General features: G+C 42.6%; 1 protein-coding gene and 1 long non-coding RNA gene across 2 annotated transcripts in view; both read right to left on the bottom strand.

The window, feature by feature from the left end:
• Window positions 1-900: 900 nt before the first annotated feature.
• LOC108502288 lies at window positions 901-6235 on the bottom strand. Its single transcript, XR_001876427.1, has 6 exons — window positions 6122-6235; window positions 5151-5328; window positions 3901-4026; window positions 3117-3278; window positions 2819-2912; window positions 901-1324 (listed from the first exon to the last, which is right to left on the bottom strand). It is a non-coding gene; the product is annotated as an uncharacterized LOC108502288 (long non-coding RNA).
• Window positions 6236-9832: 3597 nt separating this feature from the next.
• ARSJ (arylsulfatase family member J) overlaps window positions 9833-21502 on the bottom strand; it is a 32313-nt gene continuing 20643 nt past the window's right edge. The window contains exon 2 of the mRNA XM_017825071.1: window positions 9833-12379. Coding sequence (XP_017680560.1) covers window positions 10978-12379 — 1402 coding nt within the window. The 3' untranslated portion in view covers window positions 9833-10977. The remainder of the gene's footprint in view (window positions 12380-21502) is intronic.

Here is a 21502-nt window from a genome sequence, read left to right on the forward strand (position 1 = left end):
GAGTAATTCTTTGTTGGAGAACAGCACCTGGAGTAGGAGGTTTTTGTGTTTGGTTTCAATCTACACACACCTTCATGGGGAACATAAAGAATTATAAGATGATCAGAGGGCTAGACCGGGAAATTGGAATTGAAAAAAACAATTTGAAAGAGGGTGCACATTTCTAATGATCTGGGTAATTAAACATTGGAACAATTTAGCAAGATTGGGGTGGATTTTCCATATGGTTTAACATGTTTGTACTTAGACTGCTTCATAACATGGTATCTGTAGCAAATTTATAAACACAGTTTGCTAACACAGATTTTTGCTTCAACTTGCAGCAAGTGCATAAATAGATTTGAAATTGTTCACAGGAAGGCTAATTAAAAAAATGAATCACTGTATCAGCCATGCTGGTGATCCCATCCACGCTTCAGACAGCACAGGGAGAGTTCAACTCATCTCCAAAAGGGCAGATTGGGTTAGAAAAGAAAAATAATATTCATAAGAGATTTATAATTAAAGCCAAAGATTCATTTCCGCTGGAAACAGATGGTCAGGCAAAGGGATAATTTAGCTAAAGCCTGTGCTTCAACTTGCTAACAAAAGCATGGATTTAATCTTCCATCCAGTTGCACGGGGTAACCTGTTTATCGTGCATTATGGATCAGGGAATATCCACACCACTTAAAAACCAGCACTGCTGCTTTCAGTGAGAAGAAATTACAACTGCAAGTGAGGAGAAAAACGAACAAGACTTATAAAACTCCAGGGGAGAATGAAAGACTGAGGGCTGGGTGAATTGGGAGGAACCTAATGTGGTGATAATGGGGGGTAGATATTGAAGATATCGCTGAGATGTTGTGGTGGGTAAGTGGAGGGCATTGGATAGACAACAAAGAGGTTGTTTTTCTTTGTTTCTTCAAGGTGAACTAAGGAACCAGTTGCAGTATTGTATGGACAAATCTCAGTGACAGCACTGGAAACACACCTTCATACCTTGGGAAGTCTTCTATCTCAGGAGACAATGCGGAAGAGAGTCACTGACAGGTCTTTTTTTTCTGGGAATAAAGGAAAAGTGTTGGTAACATCACATCTAAACTGGTTTTCCTTCCACCTACCCTCCCCATAATGAACAATTTTGGTTCACTGCTGTCACACCTACCTTAGTAATTCTCCAAATGCCCATTTAAGCCAGCGTACATCTCACCTGGACCTGTGCAGAGCAGCAACTACGAACCCTCAAACCTGCCCTGCTTTCCTCATTAAAGCTGTTAATGCTTCCAGCAGTACTGCCTCCCTTGCAGAGCAACTCTGCTTCTGTTCATATTTTCTGAAGGTACTTGGTGAAAAAAAAAAGGCATGAAATAAATGATCTTGGGAGAAATCATATCAGGAGGTAATTACAGACTGAATAATTCTGGAATCAGAAGACAGATGGAGTGAATTTCCTCATTCACCAGTGATAGACCAGCACATTGCACTCAGAATGAGGATTTGTCCCCAGCCATGGAAAGGGAGCAGCTATTTTATGGCACCGATTACTCACCTACAAGATCTTCAACATGTTCTGTTGGGAAATGCAACCACTAAAACACTTCAGTTATGCAAGAGACCCTGAGGGCTATATCCGAATAAATGCAATATCTCTGATTTAAATAAGTGGGAATTAAACAGAGCCTACTCTCTGGGATTGGGAAATAAGAAAAAGTGACTTGAAAATTTACTCCATAGAGAAGGACATCCGTGTTTTCCTTGAATTGGACATTATAGGCATGGCTGGTATTAGTATATTTTGGGATATAAAATATAGTAAGAGAGTTTATTCTGTGTCCTTTCTCTTGTCTAGATTTTCATCTCATGTTTAGCGCTGGGACTTTTAGAAAATGACTGTAGGAGTTGAGACAAAGAATAGAAATGCTGCGAGAAAACATCAAAAACTTTTTCTGGGACAGTTTCAAACTTGAGGTTTTTCGAGTTTTTTTTAAGAATAAACAACACCTAAGGAGTAAAAGATTGCCTGACATGGACCAACAAAAATAAACACAAACTGCACAGGCAGTTCCCTGCCTGGGAGTGCCATCCCAAGCCCGGAGCAGCAGGGGATGCTCTAGGCTCAGTGCAGCCCACAGGGCAGAGTCTGAGGAGTGCTCCTTTCTCCTCAGAAGGGAATATTCCTCTATATGGTTTGAGTGACACCAATATTGGAATATTTTATTCACTTTTGATGTCCGCATTTTTCACAGTCTACCGAAAACCTGGAGAAGGTGGGCAAAAAAAGCCTCAACTTGTATTTGGGAACCAGAGAAAGTGCCATACAATGATTAGATTCCATGAAGCCAATATGTTCAGCTTCTAAAAAAACTGAAATGTTGGGATACAGATGTACAATCATAAGAGGAAAACACCAGGTGCCAAAGGACTCTTTGTCTTGGGGATAAAAATAACATAAGGCTGGAATCTGTAGTCAGACAAAAAATCTAATTAGAAAGAAGGCATATTAACTCAGTATTAACTCAGATATTAACAACTGCAAGAGATTTTCAATGGGAAGTAATAGATTCTTAACGTTTTACTGATGTAAATCACAACTTTTTTTCATGTTTTTCTTCATGTTAGTTCAAGAAACAGTTACCTCCTAGTTAAATAGAATTTACTGGGTCTGAGTAATGAAGTGGGAATTAAAGACAAAGATAGGAAATGGCAACCTGAATCCTGTGTCTTTAGCAAGACACTGTGTATGTCACAAGGCTACTGCGTAAACAGGGCAACGTAAACTGTTATTATCTTCTTATGAATTCAGCTGAATTTAGGATTATGCTGTAGGAAATGTTACCTGTGTGGCTCTGAGGAACGACCATGACTAAGAGGAAAAAGATTTTAGTTGGACTTCGAGGACTATCTCCCAGTACAAGGCCTCATGCTGGTCTCTGCTGGCACGGAAGGAAAAAGATGTCAGTAAGATGTCAGCCTGCTGAGAATCTTCCACTGATTTCAGTACAAGCATCCCATCAGTTCAGTCAGTGCGTGGGAGTAAGAGAGCGATGGGAGAGAAGGACAGGAACCACAAAGGGCACCACTTCATCTCAGCCTGCTCATTAGCTGGGATAAACATGGGCTCTTGGCATACTCACACGTTAGGAAGTTTAATGACTGCTGTTAAGGACTCTGTGGCTGTGGGAGGCTGAGGAGAGCACTGGAAACAGCACAGCCTGTTCCTCCTGACACAAACCAGGCACTTCTTGTTCTTCTCTGCTGCCATTTCACGCAGGGGGTTCCTAAGCAGGCTTTCACATCTGATGTTGAAAGCAGAATTAATCATGTAGCCTTTTTACTTGCAAAGAGAAAAGAAAAATAAAATATCTAGTGGCAGTGAAAATCTCAAAGAAATCACGTCTAAAGACAAAAGGTTGTGAGTTGCTGAAGTCATCAGGGCCGAAGGCCAGGGCTCTGTGCTCTCTCTGTACTTTTGCAAATCCTTCTTTGTGGATTTCTTTCAAATCCTCCACTCCATAGCCACATAGTAATAGGAGATCAATTATTTAAGTGTATTAGAAAAGGCTCTGGCTAAGAGATTGCTTAGGGATCGCTCGAGAGCCCAAATGATTTGCTAAAGATAAACTGCACTGACCCAAAAGCTCCGATATGCTCTTTATCAGCACTAACTGTATTCCCTCCATCCAGAGTGACAAAATGCAATGGAATCTGCTAAAGAAAACCCAAATAAAACTGGAACCAATTACTATCAATAAGGTAGGCTGTCACAGAGAAAGACTTTTAAAAGTGTTGCCCAGAGGTAAGAAATTACTAGTTACGCCCTTGACCTTCAAGTTTTGCCAATATTCAGAGCTTTGAAGGTTGGGTTTTGTAAGAAGAAAATCAGATGATGATAGATGAAATACTTCTTTAATGACATACAGTTCACTTTCCCAAAATGTTCCTTTTAAGCAACTTGCAATTTCTTCATTCAAAGTATGTCGGCAGTCACAGCTTGGTACTCTTCATCTTCTCACAGGGCCACATTTCCTCTCCTTCTCCAGCCATCTTAAAAAATACAAATACATCTTGGTTTTCTGAAAGGAATTAATTAGTCTAATGCATTAGACTTTGGCAAACCTCTCCAGATGTGCTGGATTCTCTGATCCTAGTGATGTCCTTTTCCAAAATGCCCTCTATATACCAATAATAAAGACCCATTCCCACTCATCAAGTCCCTCTTCCTCCTGCTGCAGTTCTGAGCTGCGGAGGCTTAACGAGTGGAAGCAAAACCACATTTAAAGGAGGAATAAACATGCCCTTGCCACATAATGCTGAAAAGTGATCTTTTTAAGCAAATCTAGAGAACAACAACAGACATCACAGCCTGCACTAATTTCAGGTGATTAAATACTTGACTTTTACTGAGACTCAGATGTTTATAAGGAATTAAAAAAAAGTATCTTTTGGGCAATGTTAGTATGACATTTCAGGACCCTGTTCTCCCCTTGCTATGGAAATTCATAATAACAGCCATTAATCAATTCTGTTACTTCAGTCACAAGTTAAACTTCAGCAACACTGCCCTGATTATAGCTGAAACAAATGGAATTTATGAAATAACTTTTAACCATATCATGGATTATACCTTGATTGCAACATTAATTCAAATTCAGGCACTTAATTATATCTTTCCTGCTGTTATCTATATTTATATTTATTGTTATCAACTTGCTTGGCAGAGGTGAAAACAAGCATAACTCAGGGAAAGAGAACATCTTTGTATTTTCGCACTGGCCTAACTTTGACACAAATCCTCCACTTCATCAAGACCTTGACTTATGTTCCACAGAAAGGAAATCAAGTATATTACTGAGTACTCCTCTGAACAGGAATGGGGTGCTGAAGTGCAGCTTGTGTAATTTAATTGCTAAATTATATCTCATGCTCTCTTTTCCCCTTGGGAATACACATTCTTTGCCTGTTCTAGGAAAGGAGAAAATAAAAGAATGAGAGCAGCCACAGAAGAGTTACTGATGCCCTGAGAGCACAGTTCATTAAGTGAGTAGTCAACAGGCACATTGCATGTTCCAGTGTCTTTCTCTGAGCTAAAATTGTTTGGACAAGTGGGCCTAACACTGAGAATGTATTTTATAGTGTCTGTGGTACGAAGCAAACTAGATTTTACTCACTTTACTTGAACATGACTGATGAATATTCACTGGGTTTAAAGCCAGATGACAAAACAAACCTGTTGTTAGTCTAGGAATGGAACACACTGAAAATCAACAAGTATTTTTTTCAGGACTTCTGTATAATGTACATTAATAGTTGGTGAAGATACAGTCCTTTGCTCATACGTCTCCTTATCTGAAAAAAAAAATCCTTTAAAACATACTAAAAGCTGTTTTCTTCCTTTCTTTCTTCAGAGATTTCTTGAACCACCTTTAGAGCAGAAGCTGGTAGATCCAGCACCCCCGTTTGCACCAAAGAATTCCACTGTGAGGAATTCAGTATCTCCCCATAGTTTAAAGAGAATTCAGACATATTTCTTTTGTCTAATTGCATTGTGGAAACCACCCTCATTCTTTGTCATCACCCAAATCTGAAGCTCCTTCAATTAAAAGAAATGTCACCAGCAAGTCCTTTCCTAGTTTATTCCGTGAATGCTGTTCTTTATAAGAGGTCAATGTGTGTAGGAGACCAGAGGAATGGTTGAGTGGCTCGAAACAACCAGGTGGGAAGTGTGAGGGGGAACAGGGAGAGATCTGCATAGATAGGACTGCCACTCCTCCACCCCCATCCCCTTGAGCCTTAGTCAGCCTCTGGTCCACACTGGAACAGCAGCAGCCAACCCTATAGCCTGCCCCAAAATGGCAGAGGGAGCCCATGGCCTGTCACAAAATGGTAGACCAACCCATGGCCTGCCCCAAAATGGTGTAGTGAGCCCATAGCCTGTCACAAAATGGTGTACGGACCCATGACCTGTCAAAAAATGGTGGACTGAGCCCATGGCCTGGCCCAAAATGGCGGAGTGAGCCCACGGCCTGTCACAAAATGGTGGAGTGAGCCCGTGGCCTGTCACAAAATGGCAGAGTGAGCCCATGGCCTGTCACAAAATGGTGGAGTGAGCCCATGGCCTGCCCCAAAATGGTGGACTGACCTGTGGCCTGTCACAAAATGGTGGAGTGAGCCCATAGCCTGTCACAAAATGGCAGTGACCCGAGGTCTGTCCTAAAATGGCAGAGTGAGCCCATGGCCTGCTGCAAAATGGCAGACTGCCCCCACAGCCTATCACAAAATGGCGGAGGAACCCATGGCCTCTCGCAAAATGGCAGNATGGCAGACCGACCCATGGCCTGCCCCAAAATGGCAGACCGACCCATGGCCTGCCCCAAAATGGCAGACCGACCCATGGCCTGCCCCAAAATGGCGTAGTGAGCCCATAGCCTGTCACGAAATGGTGTACAGACCCATGACCTGTCATGAAATGGTGGACTGAGCCCATAGCCTGGCGCAAAATGGTGTAGTGAGCCCATAACCTGTCACAAAATGGTGTACTGACCCATGACCTGTCACAAAATGGTGGACTGAGCCCATGGCCTGGCCCAAAATGGCAGAATGAGCCCATGGCCTGGCCCAAAATGGCAGAGTGAGCCCATGGCCTGTCACAAAATGGTGGACTGATCCATGACCTGCCCCAAAATGGCAGAGTGAGCCTGTGGCCTGTCACAAAATGGCAGACTGACCTGTGGCCTGTCACAAAATGGTGGAGTGAGCCCATAGCCTGTCACAAAATGGCAGTGACCGGAGGTCTGCCCTAAAATGCCAGAGTGAGCCCATGGCCTGCTGCAAAATGGCAGACTGCCCCCACAGCCTATCACAAAATGGCGGAGGAACCCATGGCCTCTCGCAAAATGGCAGATGAACCCACGGGCTGTCACAAAATGGTGGACTCAGCCCATGATCTGTCAAAAAATGGCAGAGTGATCCCACGAATGACCCTAAATGGCAGCTTGATCCATGGCCTGCCCCAAAATGGCAGATATATAAATATATTGTAAGCCAGAGTAAAAATTCCAGTCAATGCCTTAAGTGCGCGCCTTGTTGTATCCAGACAAGTTAAAGTTTGCTAAGTTAAAGTTTGTGAAGTGTAAAGTTGTGAAGTTTGTGAATACTTTGTCTGGACGTTGTTTTAAAATTTGCCAAGTACCTTATTCTACCGTAACGTTCTGAAGTTTGCAAATAAAAGTTTGGTGTTGAACCCCCCGAGAATTTTGTGGTTTCTCCCACCCAGTGTGAATCAACCAACCTTCCCCTAAACCCCCGGGGCACCGCAGAGCGGGGGGCTGGGTAAGAGTGTCAGTGGTCGTTGCTGAACGTGCAGCACATGAAACAGAGAGAAGGAAAAAGCAGCTTATTCTGTGCAGTGTGATCACAAAAAACCCCAAGTTTCAATGTTGTCTTAACAGTATCATGGATAATCCATTATGTAGAATCCTGCATGGATAGAAATGTGAGTCCCCTGCCATTGGCTTGAAATCCAATCAGTGCCCGTCACTTCCAGCAGGAAACAGAAAGTTGCTGGATTTAATGGCCTAGCTCTCTTTCCAAAAAGCCTCATGTCCCCAGCAAGTAGAGGAACCTTTGGGATGTCTCAGACTAATAATTCCATCAGTTAGGGTAACTCGTATTCCATGACCGAGCTTCACAACTACATGGACATTCCCTCATATCTCACAGCATGGTCCACACAAAATCTGCCAGTTCTGATTTACTCACCACTCCTGGCACTGCATTCTGCTGATCTTTAATCAGGAGAGTGCTTTGCCTCCAACTTTATGTCAAACTAAATAATAACAACCGCATGACAATAATAATAACAATAATAGTAACAATAATAATTAAGTTATTGACAAAAAAATTTTAAAAGTAGCTGGTGATGACAAAACTATCTTACCATTAGAAAATTAATTCAGAAGAGCTTTAAAATAAAACTAAGAAAAAACAAGGAAGAAATATTGTCTTCCTGCTCAGGCTGGTCCTCCCGAAGGTGTGGCTGTCACTAAGACAGGATCAGAGTTAATATCTGACCACGCCCAGAGGGCATGTGGAGAAGGCTTGACACAACTTAAAAATCATCAGTAAATCCTCCTCGCTTTGCTCCCGCCTCCAGTCTTTTTTGAGCTCTCTTTTTCAATGTTTACCTATCGAACCTTCCCTCAGGTTGGGCACGTAACACATCTGCAGACATAAATAACCCGTGGAATCCTGCCGTGAGAGCGTAGGAGCTACTTACAGCTCTGTCAAACAAAAAGCCAGGCTCGAGAGCTGCACAGCATCACCAAAAACTGGAGACCTCTGTATTGCTGCAGTGAAAAAAACAAGAGCAGACACGGCATCTTTTACATCAGGAGCTTTTCAGCAAAACATTCAGGAAAACTTCCAAATCGTGGGTATTTTCTAACCCCCTCTAAACCCAGCTTTTGCCCTATACTGCATCAAAGTAACAAATTCAAGGGGAATGTACTCCTCTTATGTACTCTACAAACACTTACTCTTGTGGCACATTTATTAAACATACAGAGAACTGATCCACTGTTCTGCCTTGCACCGCTTACTTTCAAGGACTCCCATTTTGCCTGAGAGAGAACAGATATAAATAATTATAGAATAAAATACTGTCAGAGAATAATGCTCTCTGGTTGCTTTGGTCCAATAAAAGCCAAAGCCACCATAAAACTTTCATGGGAAAGGGCAATAATTGATTCTATGAGGGTAACACTTTATCACGCTGCCTTGTTGCTATTATGCCAAAGTAAATTAAAATATCTTAGTCCACCTCTATATATAGCTTAGTTTACACACCTAATTCTGGTCTTTTTAAAATGACCTTGGAAAATGAAGTGCCTTTTCTCACAGGCATGAATTTTATACATCACGTTTTCTAGTATAATATTCTCATTTCTTTTAAGGACATGACTGGCACATTAAAAAAGAAAAAAAAGTGAGAAATTAGAGAACATCTGAGTTCCTGATTACTCATTGAATAGTCTGGATCTGAAGTAAAGCTAGACAGATTTCTAAGAAATTAATTTGTCTTCTGAAGGGCCACACAGTATGAAAAATAAGTGACAGTATTAAACACTTAGGCAGATAGACATCATCCCTTTATAATCATTATTTATATGTAACTATTCAAGAAGTTAATTTCTGTGTTCTCCCCGGTATATTCAACACAGAAGTAACTCCAAAATCTGACTGACTTGTTTCTGTGTTTTTGTTAATGACAGTTTTATGCTGCTTTATAGCTGAAAATATGCAATTTGCTGGGGTTTGGCAGAACATACCTGCAGTTAGTTCCCTTTTAAAAAGGTCAGGAGGTGTTGGACATCATTCAGATTTCTGCATGCACTGATTTTAGGAATGTTTCAACAGTAATCCATCAATATAAATGTGATTTCTGAGTCAAGTGAGGCATCGTTGAAAAGCAGCTTATTTGAAATTCTACCAAAATATGTTATAGCTATGCAACAAATGAACCATCAATTTTACTTAACATAATTCATCTTGAAACTCATATGTGTGTATGTATTGTATCAATTACCCCAGATCACCAAGAATGTGCAGCCAGTCCGTGCATCCATCATCCGTGCAGACACCTTGGAAAAGGGCAAAGTTTGAAGCATGTCTCAAATGATAAACATACTGAAGGAAGAAATTCTGTTTCAGAAGCAAAATGTCATAAAACATTCCTGCACCAAAAATAATGGTAATAAAAAAAATCTCACTTGAATTTGTTTAAAATAAATTAGGCCAGAATTGCCATCTTGGATGCAAAAAAGAGGCAGACTACTTTTATGAATGCCATAAAAATAAACTATTTTAATAGGTACATAAATAAAAGGTTTAAAGTAGAATTTTCCCCCCGAAGAGCAAGATGGCCTAGCTTCTGTACAGCAACTGAACAGCATTCACATGACTCCTAAATTAAATAAACCCTTTGTTACATTCAAAAACCACTGGAGGCAAATACACAATGCAATGACGCACCTGAATTTATCTCCTTCCTCATCCTAGCAGTGTATACAGTATTTCCTTGGTTTACAGTACTCTGAGGATATGGATCTGTTAAATAAAACTCTGAATGACAGGGTGGAAATCAAAGTAAAAAAGCAAAGTTAAAAACCCCTGTAGAACCCTGGCACCCAAAGGGGTACTTTGCATCAGCCAGGAGGTTTTAACAGGAGAGAAATAAGGATTGTGCTGTAAAATAAATTATGTCTTTTACATATTGTTGTATAGTTATGTTAAAGTGTTTAAATAGTTACATTCACTTTGGCAATGTGTTTTTGTCTATGCCTATAATAAATTATATGTGGTGTGTGCTAGCTGGTCATGTGTTTTACTGCAAATGGGGGGAGCTTAGCACATCTAGGAAATGTTAAAAATGTTTCAGATTTATTTAAGACAGACAAAATCTAATTCAAAGCAGCTTTCCTCCTATCATGCCCCCCTTCCCAGCACCTCTAAGAAGTTACCCTGATGGCTTCATATTTTTGCTGTGTTGTATCAAAAAATGTCATAGGTTGCTGACTAACACTTACTGACCCACAGAGGTTCTCAGGTTTTGTTTTTCCTTTCTCTTTTTCAATCACCTCTCATTTTGAGGACATCTGCCATTAACATCTCCATCCTCTCCAAAGATTCCTACTAGTTAAGGCAAGGAAGCACCATTTAGTCCATCAAAGCTGAGTTTCCTGAAATGAGGTGTTATCGCTGTTGTTTTCTGGAATGTGGTGGTGGTGGGTGAGGACCATTCATCCTGTGGAGGACGAAGTCTGTCATGTGGACACTCAGAGTGTTGAGATACCTTGTGCTGGTGAAATCAGAATAAAAAATTCAAAGACGACAACTTTCATCCATAGTGCAGAACTAGCATTTCTAGTCTATTCCGTCAGAAGTTCAAGTCTGTTGGTCCAAGCCGACTCAGACTCAGCCAAAGAGGGTGCTCAGAGTCTAACCACCAGGAAGACGTGACCGGCAAGGGAATGACTGCCCCTTTTTCCTGTTTGCTTTCTTCTTGCTCTTGTTCTTCTTCTGCTTATTTGCACCTTTGCTTTTATCCGACTTCTTTTTCTTTTCGTCCTCCTTAAACCACGGCCCCCAGACTCCTCCGTTCAGCTTGGGGTTACTCCGGGGATCCTTCGGTGGGTAGCGGACGGGAACCGCGGTCTTATTGAACTGCGAGAGCCTCCGCAAGAGCTGCTTCACCACGTCTGGGTACCTGGCAGAGAGGTCCACCCGCTCGTAGGGGTCGGCGGTGATGTTGAAGAGCCACACCGTTTTGCCAGCGGACCAGGAGACGCGCTCGTTGTGCCAGCGGTTGGGGCCCGCGTTGCTGAAGGCCTGCGGAGGCACCCAGTCGCTGTATCCCGGGTTTCCCGTCAGTAGTTTCCAGTGGTTCACTCTGATGGCGGATTGGATGGCGGTGTTCCAGATCCCGTAGCCAGCGGCCCAGGAGCCATTTTTGGCTTTGGTGTAAATGGGGTCGATGTTGTGCAGGATGTCCACCCGCGGAGAGCGCCTGCCTTCGCTGATGGTTTCCCAGATGTCATACCCGTCCAGCTGGATGTCTTCATCGATCTGCCCTTCCGCCAGCGTGATCAAGGTGGGGAACCAGTCCGTGATGTGCACCAGCTCCTTACACACAGACCCTTTGTTTTTCAGAAGGGGGCTATGGACAAACCCAACGGCGCGGATACCCCCTTCCCAATAGGTCCCTTTGCTCCCTCGGAGAGGCCAGTTGCTTCCTCCGGCCATAGGCTGCCCACCATTATCCGAGGAATATATGATAATGCTATTCTCATAGTAACCATACTTCTTTAGAGCAAGGGTCACGTTGTTGATGGCTTCATCCAGACAGGCCAGCATCGCCGCGTACCTCCGCCTGTTGATGTTATTTATCGACCGGTAATGTTCAAAATACCTGCCCGGCGCCTGAAGGGGCGAATGGACAGCCTGGTAAGCGATGTAGAGGAAGATGGGCTTCCCGGGGTTGTGAGAGGCCAAGATCTGCTGCACTTTCTGCGTGTACATCTGCGTTGAGTAGATGCCGGTGTCGTGGTCCCACGCGGCGTTGTCGTTCTCGTAGAGGTCGTAGCCACAAATGCCTGGGCTGTCGCATTTGAAGTGCGTGTAATAGTCGCCGCTGCCCAGGAGGGAGCCAAAGAAGGAGTCGAAGCCCCTCTGCGTGGGCATGCACTCCCGGCGGTAAAAGCCCAGGTGCCACTTGCCCACCATGTGCGTTGAGTACCCAACCTCCTTCAGCTTCTGAGGTAGCGTGACGTTATCCAGAGGTAAGCAGTTGGGTTGGGTCGGCCGGATGATGGAGTGCTGGAGGCCCGTGTGGATCTGGTACCTGGAGGCAGGAAGAGACAGGCATCAGGTGGGGCGGTGCAGGAAATGCTCAGGTGTGTGGACACCCATGTGCACAACCGTAACAAGATATTCCTATGCATGCAGCAACCTTCTCTGGGAATATTTCAGAGCGTGTACATCAAAAACCAGCTCAGTCATACTATCAAATCTGCTGAAATGGGACAATGCCATATGGTTTGCTTCACCCCACCTCCTTTGGCCAGTGGGCAACACCACCAAATGAGAAATGTGACTCTCCCTGCCAGCCTCATTTTTAATGCCTTTATTTCCTGGTAGCTCTGGGCAATGTCAAAAGACCTCAGAGGCGACACGCTGCCTCTGAACTATTATTTGGGCACAACTGTCTTAAAGCCACCAGTCAAACTCCCGGACCTCCATGGCATCCCTTATGTCGATCCCAGCCCTGGGAAGTAGATGAAGCGCTACAGCCCCACCTCAGGACCAGCTGTCACGGCATGTGCAGTATTGAGCCCAAGGGCCTGACCTCTGCTCATCCATCATGCACTACGCCCATGGGCTATGACTTAGCATTTATTTCCTGAGTAACACCCTGGCCAAAACTCAAGGAAAGAGGCTTCTGAGTGATCACTCAAAAGGAAGTGACAATTCAAGCACTGCATCTCTTCTTCAGCAGTCATCTTCTGTCCTTGCCTCACTGCTGGGTGAAACATTACCTTCCGTGAACTGAGATAGTCAAAATACCTACAAATACAGGAGCACGGGTATTTACAGGTACTCTGTTTTTCCTCCACAGAAAGCTTTCACATGTCTCCATTTAGCAATGATTATAGAAAATTATGTGGATAAATACAGTTTTTACAATGCCTCGTAACTCGCCAGTGGTAAACGCATCTACAGCATATAAAAATGCTGGACTTTGAGCATGTAAGAGCAGTATATTTAAAGGATGGGATAATAAATTCTGCAGTGCAGCACAGCCTATGTGTAAAGAATACATATGGCCTCCATATGATTAGAAAATAAACCCAGCACAGACAGCAGTAAGTATCAAAAATCAAGGAAAAATAGGTTTCTATCAGTTCAACACTAAAAAATAGAATGTAACAGCAGATTATAAACCAAAGGCAACTTCTCCTTGAGTGTGAAAATAGATTAAATTCTCAGGCACAAATAGAACAGCTAGGTCCACCAATACTGCGAATCTTCCCCAAAACCACTTTTAATTCAGTTCTGGTAGCAGGAGCTGGGACTTCCTGACACGTTCTGCTGGAGTTGCCAATCTGATTGGCCTCCTGAGCTATCTAGAAAATTAAAAACATTAGGCTCTGCCTGTCCATAAATAACTTAAATCCTGCTTTTATATGATGGCTTCCTGGCCAAGATCTTAGAAGGCGCCATAGCTGTCTTTAGTGGCTGGCAATCTGTAGGAATTGTGTAACTCCCACTTAATTCTTGAACTAATTTCCGTGGAACCAGAAGCTCTGGCCTAACTAATTCGTTGCAGAAGCTTTGGGTGTTGCACTGGACTAAACGTGCTGCAGAGCTGCTGCTTTGCTTTGCCTCCCTGGCCCCTTTTCAGAGCATTGTCTCTGGGACCAGTTTGGGGACCTGGAGCCCGGCCACCCAATTGTCCCCAAACTCACAGCTGGTGCCGACACAGGAGATACTGCAGTGCAGTTAAAGCACACTGTCAACATTATGGGTTTCTGGCACCTACACTTTGCTTTTTAAAAAGAAATATCACGCACACACAAATACCCACGTCCTTCCCATGATTCAGCTGTAATATTCTTCTCTTAAAAACAGGTAAACTACCATCAGGAAACCACGCAGTTCAGTTCATTCCATGTTTGAGAGTCCTCAGGGAACTTTGTCCACAAGGCATTTCATTTCCTTCCCCTTCTCTTTCATCCACCTTGTTAAATCCTTTCAGTAAATTCCCATTTTTTGATCCAGCTGGAAAAGTCCTTGCCCCCACCCTGCTCTTTTAGTAAGGAGCTTCTGTTTTCTTAACACTGACATCCTCCCCGATCTCGAGATCAGCCCCTAATTCCAGTTGAGCAGTTTCTCCCCTGATAAGCTAATTTTGCTGGAAGTCAGGATTTTCTCTAAGGGGATGTTGTAGTGACACTTCTCCTCTACACAGCAGCTGAGCCTGGGGGGAACAAGCAACAGCATTTGTGACACATTGCAAACCAATTTGTCTCTTGACAACGCCTACACAGAAAGCATGATAGTCACACAAAGTTAATTCCCATAAAGAATTCCTAAAACACCACACGGATTCCCCAGCGAGGGCTTTTCAATTAGAGATCCAAGCATGAAATTCCTACCCTGTTAATCTGGGAAATACTGAACCAAAAAATATCAAGAGTTAGCCTCGGTCACACAGGCATTCAGCACTGCATCTTGTTTTAGTGGTGCCCTCAATTCTTCAATCTGCTGGCAACAATGCACATATAATATAGAAATATAAATATATATGCACATATATTCTCTGCTGCTGCCTTCTTGCATGAGACCTCGGTGTGTTTCCCATATGTGTGTGTGCCTGTGTGCTATTTTTGGCACAGCTATGCTTCTGAATGTACCTATAGGCACACAGACAAATAGACATGCAATTTTTTATACTCACACATGCAAAAAGGGAGCTGCAAAAGAATCAATTTGAAGTCAAAATATTTCAAGCATAGAAACGCTTCAAAGAAACATCAACCTGATTATCAGAATGTTTTTCACTACTACAAACATGGCTAAGATTTGTTCACTTTCTTTGCCACATGCCTTCCTAATTGATCCATTATGTGCCAATATTACTTTTTCAGTGAAAGTATTTCATTTTCAAAGGACTTGCAGAGCACTCATGGGAAAGCAAAGAAATCTGAGCAAAAGACAGTGATGATATGGAACCAAATGGCATTAATAGCAACAGGAAAAGTGTCTCAACACAACTATTTTGAAACTGTATTTAGGCTCTGCAAGAGGGATAAAACTGAACAAGGCAAAACATAAAGGGAATAAGAGGCAGATGCTGATTTTGGGGAAGTTCCCTGGAAGATAAAGTCACAACCTCACAACTGCCATAAAATGTCTGAGAGATACATCCTAGAGATTTCATCACTTTCTACCACAAGTTTAGCTAATTCTTTAAAATAAATCGGTTGAATTTAATGCCAAATGCAAAAAGCAAGTTAGGGCTATGACTAGCCTGGAATTCATTATTACAATTTCAACACTAGCAACCAGTCAAATGTAAGTAAATGCTGACGGGCCACAGAACCTAATTTCATCAGTTTTTAGACTTCATCCTTTGTGGACACTATTTGCATACAGGTAATAAAGTGATAATAGTCTTTATAAAGAGCAGGGGTTCAAGACCTGGGAATATTTTATATGCACGTGCCATGCTCTCCTTTTCCCCCCCCACCAAGTCTCCATTAGACGCCTTGAAATCTGAAATCTGCTGAACGAGGAACGAAGTAAAACCTATGCAAATTGTTCAGCTGATACGATGCACGTTGAAAATTAATTTCTCCTCACCGTGTCTCAGTGGTTTCCACTCCTATTTTCATTTTGCTGGTGTGGTTGCTCAGATGTTTGCAGTAAAACCCCTGCCAGGGCAGCTGCTGATGGACACACCGCCCTGTTTATTTGTTTGTAGTGGAAACTTGAAAGCAACAGCCTCCCAAGAGGGAGCATCCTGATGACTTCATAGGTCCTCTGTCCCTTGGATGCCAAGAGAAATGTTTCAGAAGTTTCTTAAAATAAATAAATAAGCAAATAAATCCTCCATCCTGAGTGTGAGCTCACGATACCCCTTTCCAACAGGAGTTTTCTAAGGAGTGTTTTCCCCCTTAACTTCAGGGTGGGTTCTGCACCGAGGAAGAAGTTGGGATGTTTCTAATTGTGTAATGTGCCTGTACAACACTACTGATTTCAAGCTTTCACAGTGTTCAAATACTGCATTAATTGTCTTCAAACTGAGATTCTTCTAAGGCTCACTGAAGACTAACAAAGAAGCTCAGTTGGAAGTTTCTAATTTCAATAGCTTTTGCTAGGACTGCTCTAGCTAGGGCATATGGAAAACGTATTTTTCTTATGCTTGCATAGCTCAGGATATGTTAAAAAAAAAAATCTCAGTGTTTAAAATAATAAACTCTAGCCCAGGATTCAGAAAAGAATATTTTAAATAAAAAAAGGGCTCACTCTTGTCCACCTCAAGGCTGTTTTGAGCTCTGCAAGGTGCTTGTGATGGAAGCAGAAGCTGTTGAGGAGCTCTTCTGCTTTCAGCCTTCCAACCAGGCTGGTGAAGAGCAGGACAGAGGGATGCAAAGCTCTTGATCATGGACATTTTGGACATGGATCAACATGACAGGATCACAGGAAAATGATTCTGCATTAGAAATATCTGCCATAAAAACTAAATGCTTTACACGGAATATGCTAAGGATTTTAAAACTAAAACTAGAACAAAGCTGCTCAATGTTAAATGTATGCCAGAGAAATATAATTTTCTATATTTAATCTATCATTTAACTATATTTATCCTCTGGCTTGTAATGCTAAGATTTTGGGGAGAAGGCAGGTTATGAGAGTAGATGGATCAGAGAAGCAAACGCGATATTAAAGAATAAATGTAAACTCCAAACCTTCACAGACTTTCACTGTGTCGTCTCACATAAATCAAACCCGAGGTGTTCACTCAGACATACACACACATTCATTTCATCCTCAGCTGTATTCCTTGAATTTTTATGGGCTTATAAATCAGAGTGGAAAAATATCCACTTCTAAACCGAGTATTTACAGAAAAACTCTAACTCAGGTTATTCACTGTTTTATCACTCTGGCAGTGCTATTGCAAACATGTCATTTGGAACGTTCTGCATCTTGCCCTACCTTCAGGGGTTTGGGTAGTGGTGGTGGGTTTTTTTGGTATTTTTAAATCAGTTAAGGCTCTTCCATCAAATTCAGGACAAGAAAAATAAAGTAGCAATTTACTTGTGGACTAATAACATCACCAGTTTTGTTCCAACGACCTTTTCCCAAGGACCTGGAGGAGCTGGAGCTATCCTTGTTTAACCAGATGCCACTTGGATTTCAATGCATTAACTCAACCTCAAAATCATTTGGAAATTCTGATCTCTCACCAGCCCTGACATTTGGTCATTCAAATAAGGTCCTTACACCCCGATATCGCTTACTCTGCCAAAGGGATTTTTATCATCTGGCACCTGGAAATGCTTGGAAACCGGTAAACTGAGAGAGAAAATGTTGTCCTTCCTGGCTCTATTCCAACCAGTTTTGCATCTCAAGGATATACACCAGGTCTCCTCTCTTTTACCTTCCCAGCTCCTGTGGACACCACTGGTACCCCAGGAGCGAGGCAGAGCTTGGTGAATAGCGGGAAAGAAACTGTTGTGTCCAGAGTTGTGAAATCTAAAGGAAAAATATGTGACCATGGGACCAAGCTGGGAGGGAAGAAGAGCAGAAACTTCGTCTGTGTGTCCCCGAGGTTACTCTCCCTGGTTCCAAGGGGTGTTCAGTGCCAGGAAAGAGAAAAATCATATAACGAAACTCAAGCAGAAGTTTCAACTTTGAATAACCCTGCAAATTAAGCTGCAATTAGTATTTTGATACTCTAACTCTGATTTTCTACAAAACATTATTAAACTGGCAGCTTATACGCTACCAACCTTTCCTGTCACCGAGGCAATTTATCTGCTGGAATGGGAGGACTGAAAGGATAAGGAGAATGTGGGAGCCGGCAGCAGCTGGAAGGCACATGTGGATGTGCAGCTATTGTTTTCTCTGCTCCCAGTTCTCTGCAGCTGTGGCAAGAGAGCACAGCTTCCAGCTTTATCACTGGGTGTTACTTGTTTAGAAACAGGGGGGTAAATGTGTGATTGCATAATCAGGATTGTGGTTTCATGTCTACACGTGAGGGACACGCAAAGGAAACAACGTGATGAAACGCTTCACGTGCCAACCGCAAATCCAGACCTCGCCACCGAATTCTGGGCTCTCTGCAATGACAGATCCCGTGGGATATCACACCTAATCACCACGGTACAAGGGAGAGAAATGCACTATCCCTGAAGTTGAGGAAAAGCTGCTGGGACAGCCAGGCTGGCATGGCGCAGCCTGGTTTGTAAAGGGCAGGCAGGGCAAACCTCAACCTGCCTCATTCTGCCTAAAAGAATACATTAACTGGTAATGACACAGGCATTTTTACATGACCAAAAAAAAACCAAAAAACTGTCATGCACATGTGTGGAATATTTTTCAGCTGAAACTCCTAATTCTGTGACAGTTTTTAGGAAAATTATTTCTCCTTTCCCTAGGAAGAATTTATTCAGTGGCTGCACCCAAGGGAGGTGAAAGATATCCATTATATGACTGCCCTTCATTGGAAGACGTCTCTCATAAAAATGACATAGTCCTTGAGGTAGCAGCCAAACAGTTATTGTCTTATCTTATCCTTTAATTAAAGTACTCACTTTGGCCATTTAGTACCATTTCTGAATTAGTGCTGCCCTTATGTATTATTCATACATCCAGCACTTGGAGAGCCTGTATCAACCTAAACGCTGCAAAATGACCTTGAATTGACAACAAGGATGACTGAGGACAAAATGGTAAGATGTAAAAGACAGGTTAACAACTACCACATTGTGGGTTTATGTGGCATCATTTGAGAGAGTTAATTGCTTTATAATTAAAGAACATTATGACATTGAAAAAGAGAGGATTATGCCGTGCTTCAGAGACACCTCAGGTGTTTTAGACACCTTCACACAACATCCAAACTTTGTGGCAGCTGTAACTTCTTATTGACCATTGAACGACTACATAAACTCACCATTTCTGAGGGTGACATTGGAGAATGTCATGGTTCCATGGCTTATTGAGCTGAAGTGTATCATAGGCCATTAAGTCTCTTTTGAAATCTTAGATTAGCCTTAAAGGCACCAATTTAAAATTAGAGATACGTTATTATTGCAAGAGTATGATAATCAAGTGGCAACGGCCATAATCCCTCTTTAGCATTTATAATATTCCTATTATCCTGCTCTGTGAGATGTCTCAAGCTCAGCTGTCTCCCAGCATCTATTACAGAACAGATTCTGGCCCCCTTAATCAATATGTAGCTATTTAAATAAAAGGATAATTCCATCAGTTTCAATTGAATACTCTTCTGGATAAATTTTTGCTCAGTGTCAAAATCAATTCTATTAATTAATTCTATGAATTAATGCATGAAACTCCTTTTCTAGCGTGGAGGTTCATTGGGAATGCTGATTAATTAAGAAATATGCTTGGATTATTATTTCTGTTCATCTCAGCTTTGCTATTCCATTTGTTCTACTTACTGCAGCTTATCATATAACATTATTGTAAAACATGTGCATCAACAGGAAATGATTATCTCTTCCTTCAACCCCTGTGTATCACACAGCAGTCCAAGAGAGCAGGATACCCACTGGAGCACTGGGATAGAGCTTTGCCAAGAAAATCTGCAGCCCAGATAACATGAAGGACAGCTTTATCCAGGCTGATGAAAAAAATGCATTTTGACTTTTCAACAACATCTCTGGTTTTCTGGGCTGACATTTACTGGCACCAGCAGTGGCACTGAATCATCAGCAACAGGAATAACCTTGACTGGAAAGCGAGGGAGGGCTGGGAGCCAAGAGACACCGTCTCCCCCGTTCAGCAGAGTTTTTAGCCTGAGCATCCCAACTGACTTCTAATTCTTTCGTCCCTCTGACCCTTTGATATTAGTTTCTTAGCCTTTCGTGTTGCTCACCCCTTTGAGCAGGGATGGCACTGTATCTGCTGCACAACACAGCTCAAAGGGGGCTTTTTAGTCCTGATAAAAAGTGTGGGCAGGATGCAGAGGAGCTTCACCTTGACGCTAAAACCAGTTTGTAACTGGATTTGTTCCAACACAGTGCTTACAGGCCCCTACTTATTTACAATGATTACCAGCAGTTAGGTGCTAATTCTGTCACATATTGCTGGCTACTGGATTTTCTTTTCTACTTCCCGATTCACCTGAGAAATACTGCATCCAAATCCCTCTTTCAGAACTGACCAGAACACGCAAGTCCATTTTTGATCAGACAAAAGCACTGTGTGCAGCTCCCAAAGAAATAACAGATTAAGGTAATGAAGTATTGTATTAACTCGGGCCCCAGACAACAGGTTCCTGATTGACAACATGGGGAAATGGAACATCTTTGTTTATTCACAGGGGAGATCCCACATGGCAATGAACTGCTTTCACTGCTACTATGTGACTGGATGTAGGTGTGCTGTTGTAGCACAGGGAAAAGGAGTGGGGAGCAGTGTTTCAGGGCTGTCAGTCAGTTCTGTGACAATTTTTAACTACCACGTCAGAGATATCACATCCTGTATAGTAAGGCATTAAAAAGGAAAGTAAAATGTCTGTATTCAAAGCACGATGTTCCTCTTGCTTTAGGGATTTTCCGTAAAGCAATAAAAGTATGAAGACAAATAAAACCCGTTCCCTGCGTATTCTTAAATGCTGAGGTTGTCAGTTTGTTTCTTTCTCAAAAGCTCCATATGTTGGAACTCAAAAGGAACAAAACACCTTCAGCTCTCTGCAACCCATGGCTGGAAAAGACCTTTAAGATCGAGTCCTGCCATTGACCTAATGATGCCAATTCCACACGGGTGTCACATCTACAAGTCTTTTAGATCCCTCAGGAGTGGTGACTTGAGCTTCAGGTGTTTCAGAGCTTGACAGCCCTTTTGGTGAAGAAATTTTCCCTAATACCCAACCTAAACCTCCCCTGGTGCAACTTGAGGCCGCTCCCTCTTGTCATGTCGCTAACGGCACTTCATGAAGCTCTGTGGAACCTCCTGGAGAGGTTTCTGCCCCTGCACCAAATGGGTTGGAGCTGCTATCTTTGCACCCTGCTCAAATTAGGCAAAGGCTGGGAGAAATGTAAGGCTGCTCTGTGGAGGAGGAGTGTGATGAAACTGGAAAAGCCTCCGTGTCACATTTGGTGGCTGTGAGATGCCGCGGCACGGGCACCATCCTGCTACACTTCTCCCTTGCCCTCAGCCTCCTACCCCACAGAAGGCACCAACTGGAGCTACCACAGGACAGAGG

Source organism: Lepidothrix coronata, unplaced genomic scaffold (assembly GCF_001604755.1).
Source record: "Lepidothrix coronata isolate B3197 unplaced genomic scaffold, Lepidothrix_coronata-1.0 Scaffold116, whole genome shotgun sequence".
Taxonomy (NCBI): domain Eukaryota; kingdom Metazoa; phylum Chordata; class Aves; order Passeriformes; family Pipridae; genus Lepidothrix; species Lepidothrix coronata.